The sequence below is a fragment of the Lytechinus pictus genome, chromosome 3 (assembly GCF_037042905.1).
Source record: "Lytechinus pictus isolate F3 Inbred chromosome 3, Lp3.0, whole genome shotgun sequence".
NCBI classification, from domain to species: domain Eukaryota; kingdom Metazoa; phylum Echinodermata; class Echinoidea; order Temnopleuroida; family Toxopneustidae; genus Lytechinus; species Lytechinus pictus.
Window position 1 is genome coordinate 10,402,501 of NC_087247.1, and position 8,746 is coordinate 10,411,246.

At 34.0% G+C, this 8,746-nt stretch overlaps 1 protein-coding gene across 1 annotated transcript in view; it reads left to right on the forward strand.

The window, feature by feature from the left end:
* LOC129257849 (CWF19-like protein 1) overlaps positions 1-5,516 on the forward strand; it is a 37,829-nt gene extending 32,313 nt beyond the window's left edge. The window contains exons 13-15 of the mRNA XM_064096352.1: positions 628-725; positions 3,019-4,070; positions 4,838-5,516. Of these exons, the coding sequence (XP_063952422.1) occupies positions 628-725; positions 3,019-3,157 (237 nt within the window). The 3' untranslated portion in view covers positions 3,158-4,070; positions 4,838-5,516. The remainder of the gene's footprint in view (positions 1-627; positions 726-3,018; positions 4,071-4,837) is intronic.
* Positions 5,517-8,746: the final 3,230 nt, after the last annotated feature.

Consider the following 8,746-nt stretch of genomic DNA (forward strand, 5'->3'; position numbering starts at 1 on the left):
ATGTACCAGATCTAGATATATGGTAATATGGTGACAATCAACCAGGTCAGAGCTGCCAAGTAGTACGATTTTTCCGTATTTAGTACGTTTTTGTCAATATAATTTTTTTTTTTTTTTTTTTACAAAATCGAAATTTATTGAGAAAAATCATCTCTATATGTCTCTATTTCATGAAACGTACACAAATATGGTTATTAGATCAATGTAATTTCAGATAATTTTTTTTTTTTCAATCATTTTGTAAAAACCAGGGTGAGATATACACAAGTTTCAATGTTTTTTTTTTTTTCATCTGCAAGAGCAGTGCACATTTTAGCTTGCATGCAGCTTGAGTGCTGTGATGGGCGAATGCGCCAAGCATTTTATTATGAAATACACTTTTTTGGGGAAAAATACAAAATATTTATCTCACACGGTAAAAATACTGATTTTTTTGTCAAAATACTGATTTTGGGAGATAAGAATACTGAAAATGCAAAATACAACTTGGCAGCTCTGCAACCTTGATTTAAAAGACTTTCTCATGAAATAACTGTTTGCTGCAACTACTTTTGTTTGCCTTTTAATGATTTTTAAGTTTTTGTCTGATTTCTATGAATTTTTATGTCATTTCTATTTTCATTTCAGATTTTGTCTGTAGGGTCACCTTACTTCTATGCAGAGCTGAATGATGGAGAGAAAATCTTGCACAGAATAAAGAAATTCTTTCCTTTACAGTTTGGCAGGTATATATAGCAGCAAGTATCAATTCATATATTATAGTTTAGATGTTTGTTTCTAACCCAATCATGACTATAAGTATACATGTACTTGAAACATTATTTGATATGCTGTTATTCTTCAAATCTGCAACAATCTTTTCTCATTCTATTGTTGCATCTTTCTTTTTAAAGTTTCATGTAATTGAAAAAATAGAAATTTGTATAAAATGTGTTTTCAGATTTAGAATTATAAAAGTTGCTTTAAAAAATCCCAATCCTAGTGACTGTTTAATGTTCCAATTCCATTGCTTATTTATGGAATATTTTAATTCATTTTTGACAATCACACAAAAGATACTATTATAAAGTGTACAATTTGTGAAGTAATCTTTTTTTATGCCCCCGCAGACGAAGTCCAGAGGGGGCATTAAGCGTTGCCCCTGTCCGTCCGCCCCCCCACTTGGTTTCCGCGCAATTATTTAATGGATTTTAAAAAAATTTGGTGTATAGGTAGATGAAACTAAAATACAGGCCAAGTTCAAATTTGGAGTCCGCAGGTCAAAGGTTACAGCTCATTAAATGTGCGAGTTGGTTTCCGCGCAATAACTCAAAAAATATTTAATTGATCATAACAATTTTTGGTGTGTAGGTAGATGACACCAAAATACAGGCTAAGTTCGAATTCGGAGCCTGCAGATCAAAGGTCACAGCTCATTAAATATGCGAGTTGGTTCCAAGGTTTAAATTTGTTCATTATACAGTGCGTATCAAAAAAAAGTTTACACTTACAAAAAATCCTGTAAAATTGTACATTTGTTATATCCTAAAGATTTTTCCACATTTTAACATTGGTACAGGTCCATTTAAGCAAATTACGATACAACTGTCGAAAAATATTTCCGCTTGAGTGCGCACCACTGATTTTTGGAAAGTTAGTGAAAAATGATTTGCGCAGAAATTTGAAATAGTTATGCAAATAAAAGTAGACCTTAATCATGAAGAACATGTGGAATTTAGCTAGTAAAATTGATTTGAAGATATCTTTTACCTTTTTAAACTTGTTTCCTTGCCCAAAACACTTCGAAGAGTGCATTGCGCCCCACCCCACTCCCCCACACACCGAGGCCATCGTGACGATATTTACTTTACACTGAGCTGTGATTTACATGAAATGGCTTAGGCTTGATTTTCATTTTGTTGATCATTGTCAAGCTTGGGAAAAATGTGGAGAAACAAGTATTAAACGAAAAATGAAATGTAAACCCACTTTAAATGATAAAAACTTAGTGCAAAAATGCTGGAGATGTCTGATATTAACGTTTGTTCAGATTCAGTTATGTCCTCAGATCCAGCTGGCACGAAAAGGGTAAAGCTTGTGCTTACTAAGTGTTGAAATTTCAATTTGGGTAGCAAAACTGTTACAAAATGCTTGAATGTATCCGTTTTATTTCAATTGACTAAAAGTGCAAGGAAAATGCATGAGAAATGTTTCGCAGGGTAAGTTTGATTTCGCCCTTTCCCCTTGACACAGCGTGAAAACGAGCATTTCTGCGCAAACAGATTTCTACGAGGTTCACAAATATGGACAGTGCTCACTCAAGTGTAACATTCTGTCAAAACTTTTACTTTCATTGGATAGATGAGACCCAAACCCAAAATTGTATGTGAAAAAATTACCCACATGTTGTATATTTTTTAATTCCCATGGCTTTTTCAAAGTGTAAACTTTTTTTTGATACGCACTGTATATATGCATATTGGTTTCTGCACGATATTAAGTTCAATCATATTGAATGAATTTCTGATCGCGTTAAGCGATGGCATTTGTGCCCTTTGGACATGTCAAATTTCTGGTCTTTTAATGCAATTTGTAAGATTTTAAATATATTTTACTAGAAAAGGCCCCCCCAAGTGATTCTGAAATTATGCAACAATTTGTAAGTATATGTCGGATCCAAAATTGCTCAAATACGTGAATTCATGCACAAATCCAATGCAAATTTTGTTTTTAGCCAAAGTTCGTAAATGTATCATTATTTCTACTTATGCTGATTAAATCCAATTGATTGTGTCCTTTTCCTGATCTCAAAAAAGTCAGCAACGATTTCCATGAAAAAAAATAAAGGACAAAAAGTTGAAAAACAATAAAATACATAAGAAAAAATTGGGATACCAATATTTTTTTAAAGTACATTTGATCAGAATCCTACAGAGAGTCTTTGAATAGAAAATTATCAGCTTGGGGACTGTATTTAGTTAATTTAGCTCACACTTCTGAAGTGAAACCTTCTCCTTCTCTATTTATCTTTCATTTCAGAGAGGTGATGGCAGCTGAAGAATTGCTTGATTTGCCCGAGAGAGTGGACTGGAAGAACTGTAGCATCAGCAAGGAAGAGGAGATGAAATTAGTCTCGACGTTTAGAGAACAGTTTGAGCCGTTCGACTTTAATCTCTGAGACGGACGTGTGGTATCCCGCGGATTCGATGTGGTCCTGATAACCATTTCATGCAATTTGTCAACACTGACAAGATGTCGTTTAATATCCGACAGATACCAATGGTAATTGTCGGATGCCTGTGCTCATCGGCAGATTAACTTGTTAGACAGCAGATGTTTATGAGACGATCGCCTGATATTCAGGTTTTTTTTTTATCTGTTGAATAATCACGGAAGCAGTTTTTCAATGGCTATGCTGGCATTGCAGCCGTGCGACATGCAAGTCTTCTGTTCTTCTTCGTGAGACGGATGCTGTAGCTGCCCTGCATCCAGCTGCCCGTTGTCCGAAAGCAGACGCAAAACATCAGTCTGCACTATGCTGCTTGTTACCCAGGTGTTGAGTGGATTTAATGTACGTCCATTTTAATCCATAAAACTCTTTTCAATTTTCATGCAAGTCATTTTTAACCATCTTTTTAAAACTGCGTGGTGCTAGTAAAACTCAAGCGGAATTTTTTTGTGACGGTCATATTCTCATTTGCTTGTACTAGTATATACCTACAGTTGAGGCCAGAAGTTTACATACACCCAGGAAGTTTATACAAAAGTTGCCACTTGCCAAACATCATAAAATTTACTGTATCTTATGAAATATTTGCGCTATCATGACGAATTTGATATTAAACAAATGAGTATGTCATGCCCCTTCATCACATTGCTTTGTCATCAGGAGCTGAAAAATGTTTAGGTGTCATTTTGGAAAATTGGAACCAGTGGGATTCGAACCTGACTTTTTTCTGACTTATGATTTTCATTACAGATCGAGCATACCAATCTTAAATAAATAGGAGTAATGCCGAAAATTTGTAAACAAATTAAAATTTCCTCCTATTAAAGCCTCTTCATTTACTATTTATTGTCCACAGCGGACGGCATTCGGATACTAATGAGTCAGAAAGAAGAGGATCAAGGGTATTTGAATTCCAGTTCATCGTGGCTTAGCCGTGAACCAGAATAACCTGGTGGTTAAGTCGCTGCCCGGAAAGCAGTAGATGGCAGGTTCGAATCCCACTTGTTCCAATTTTTTCTGACTTATGATTTTCATTACAGATCGAGCATACCGATCTTAAAGGAGAATGAAACTCTTGGAGCAAGTTAGCTTTTGTGAAAGCAGAAAAATCAAAGAATAAGATCAACAAAACTTTGAGTAAAATAGGACTAGCAATAAAAGAGTTATGAGCATTTGAATGTCGAGATCACTAATGCTATGGAGATCCTCCCATTGGCAATGCGACCAAGATCTGTGATGTCACACACGTACAACTCTCCCATTCGGACACTGAAAATATACCCCAAAACATCTCTTTTTGCTCATTCTAATCATATGACAAACGATTCATCAATGATATAATGTTGTGAAACCTCTGTACTTGTCATCTCATAAAGAAAACACCTAACATTGTGATAGACTCTATAAAAGTGAGAATACAAGTGAAATAAGTACTAAAGTAATGAGGGAGTTGTACGTGTGTGATATCACAGATCTTGGTCGCATTGCCGATGGGAGGATCTATATGGCACTAGTGATCTCAATATTCAAATGCTCATAACTTTCTTATTATTCATTCAATCTTCCTCAAACTTTCAACAATATGTTTCTTTGATTTTTCTCTTTGATATGGATTCAGCTAGTTTCAAGGGTTTCATTCTCCTTTAAACAAATAGTTTGATCTAAGCATTACAGTATACACTCTCATATCAATCTACTCAAATTTAGATGTACCTTATCAAAGGGGCACTAAGAATATCTTTTAAAATGATAAAAGACCTAATACAATTTATGGCTTCAACCCAGTAAATTGTATTTACATTATGATAATTTACATATACCATATTTTATATAAATTGTAAAATATTTTCATTACAATGAAACTTTCCCAGCAAGCCTTTAACACTCCATAAAAGATCTTGTCGAAAAGACAAATATAGTGTCATTTGGAGGAATAGAATCTATTCACTTTTACTGAAATCTTCTAAATCTGTTAAGTAATAGTGCTCATGTGATGATTATGGTATCTGTTTTGAATTTTAATAGATTGTTTTTAAAGTAATGTGAATAATAATTCTTTAGTCAAAATGTTAGAGCATGGTACCACACGTGCAGAAGTTTGCAAGGAACATATTACCGTTAGAGTCAAAGAGTTGTCATATTTAGCTAACTATGGGCAATCCCTTAAAAAAAAATTTTGTACATGTGATTCCCATTTTTCCCCCTTCTTAACTTCGTGAACTGCCTAAGCCATAAATTGTATTTTGAGATCATTACAACTTTTCATATATAAGAATAAGAAAACAGAGACTAGTCATTCTTCCATAAATGGGTCGAACGTGCAAACTTTATGGCATTGCCCTCAAAGTCACATCTCATATTTAGACTTTAGACTACTGAATCCATTAGGGTTAAATCCATTTTTTGTCAGTCACCAAGTTCCTTGATGTCACAAAATGTATTGTCGGCAACAAAATATTATTTTTATCAAAACGATCATGAGACGGATCATTCTTATTTTCTGCATTTACCTTTCCATAAACGTCTGCATGGAGTCGGACAGTACAAATTTTTTTTTATCAGAACATGTGCATTATTTAGTGCATTTATGTAGCTCTTTTTGGACATTATGGAGCTCCTCTTTTTATACATGTATGTCTATGGTGTTCATTAAGTGGATTTAACTCTGTTTGGTCACAATTTAGCTTCTCTCTCTATATACATGTTTGTCTATGTGTTTTTACACGTTAAAGTAAAGGACTGTTTTTTTTTTTTTTTTTTTTTTTTTTTGGGAGTGCTTGTATTTATTTCAATTTGTTCTTTCTCCCCTCCCCTCCACCTTTTGTTACATGTATTTTTAAAAGCATTCTTATTCATCCTTTTCTAGCACTTCATACGTGTCTTCTTTTCGATCCAGTCTGACATGTCATTCACATGCACCAGCACCCACCCATTTCTGTCTGTCTCTCTCTCTTTCTCTCCCACCCCCTTCTCTCGTGCTACATGTATTTCTCTTTCCATTGCCACCACGCTTACCATGCTTTGACAACTGTACACACCTATTTCATGTTTCTCTCATCCTTTTCTCTCCATTTTGTAAATCTCTCGCTCTCATTTTTTCCACTGAGTACTCCACCTCCATCCCCCCATGTTTCCTCTTTTTTTTTTCACCCGAGATGTGTTTCTCTTTACACTCATTTTTCATAAACCATCTTCCTTAATCCTCTCTACTCCATCAGTAACTTGTCCCTTTCCATTCCTTCCCTCTCTGCCACTATATTGCCCCCCCCCCTCTGTACGCCATGCATAAGGTGAACACCATGAAACACTTCTGAGAAAAATAGAAAAGGGAAAAAATGGAAATAGTTTACAATACCCGAACAAACCATTCTTCAAATTACTTCCAGAAATCAAAATTTCTAGCAAAATGATCATGAATATCACTGGAATGGGATATATCATATCTGCTCCGTTGAAATTACAGATAACTTCTATACTATTTATTCTTTTAAAATTCGAGTTGAACAGAATACCAAACAAAGCAATTTTAAGTGCATAGTGACATAGATTATTTTTTGTAAATAAAAGAAGTAAAACGTTTACTCAATTTCAAAGCAAACCAGATGTACTATTTTCTGTTCACCTTATGCTTGCCATTTTTCAATTCAAATTTTTAGAACTCATTTTCCAATGCCATTTCAATAGCCTATGGTGGAAGGATCTGTAAATGCTGGAGTCTCAAATTGGCAATTGATTTGAGATGCACATCAATGTGTCGTTATCTTTCATGCGCAGTGTTCTTCATTTCAAAAGATAATGTTGTGATATGTCACAGTATTTCAAATGTATTTTTTTTATACAATTTTGAATAACAAAAGGAGAATTGAACAAATCTAAAAGGAAAGAAATTAATAGTTATAGGGTGTGAAGAAATTTGGTAAGAATCTAAACTATGGTAACATTTTAAACTAAAAAAAAATTACAAGAGCTAAGTGAGACTCCAGCATTTTAAGCTCCTTTTAAAATTCCCTCATCTCCATTTGTAATGATTATGTAATTGCCAGCACATGCAGTGATTTTATGATGGCCTTGATATTGTATATTTTTTTATAAAAAAATGCAATTTCAAGAGGTAGGGTTCACTTTTAATGAGCAAAAGAAACAAATATGATTTAATTTCTGAAAATACACATTGAATCTCCAAAATCCATACAGGCAAAGAGCGACTCATCCCATTTTTGTGCTCTTTTTTCCATAAATCCCTTGATATAACTTGCAAAAGAGAGCCTATAATTTACTATTAGCTTCGATACAACAGTTTTTCATTTCCAAAGTAAAATAAAAATACCCAAGATTTTATGTTTTTTTTATATTGATTATTGCCAGTTACTTTCTAAACTACCATCTCAACGCCATCATTGATTCACTGCCTGCCAAAATGATAAGGAGAATGCATATTATTTTGCCTTTAGAGATAAGCCATGGTCTGACTCGGTGTTAAAATTATGAACAGCCAAAGAGGGCAATTACGCTGTGTTTATTTTTACCTGTGTTGACCCTGTATAACCAGACTATTTTGAAACTGCACAGGTCCATTTATGAATTTTGGCTACATACAGAATTTAGATTGAATTTGTACACAAAATCATGCTTTTGAGCAACTATTCGGTCTTACATGCACTAATAAAATGTTGCATAATGTTACTTAGGAACCGCATCGCAAATTCAATGATAAAAGTTGTGCCAGACTTGAGAGGAAAAAAAAAAAACCCATGAAATGTCATGCAATCTTTTTGTGTCAGACTTGGGGTAAATCGTGAAATTATATTGGTTGTCTTTCATAAACAGCTTGTGGTGATTTTAACTGCCAAAGGATGACTTCAAACTCTATACTGAAATTGATATCACATTCGGCTTTGAATTTCTATACTGAAATTGACATCACAATTAGGCTTTGAATAATTTTAACATATATTCAGACCATTGCTTATTTAAAAGGAGAAGTTCATCCTCGCATCAAGTGGGATTTAAAGGGGTAGTTTACCATGATGATAAGTTGGTTTCAATAAAAGTTGAAAAAATCAGAGAAAGAATTTGTTGAAGGGATGATGAAAATCGATCAGAAAGTATCGGAGCTATGAATTTAAAGTTTCGGTTTTGGGAAGTCAAAGTCGAGCAGGACCGCAATATGTCGTGTGATGTAAATTTTAAAAAGAAAATACAATTTTCTGAAGAATTGAAAGTGATTTTATTTGTGGTGGATGTATCGTTTTATATCCTCCCAAAATATATTTTTGAATTTATTGTACTCCAATTTATGAAAACCAACTTATTGTCGGGATGAACTACCCCTTTAATGAAAGAAGGGAAAATAAATGAGAAACATCGGTTTGAAGATTAGTTTGATTTTGTGACTGCATGTGAACACCAGCTCCATACTTAGTCATGTAAATTTCATTGCAAATTTCCCTACCAAATATCAATTTTTTACAGTGTTTGTCATCACATTGTTTCTTTCATGCATTCTGAGGGCTTTTTCTTTTCACATTATGAATGGGA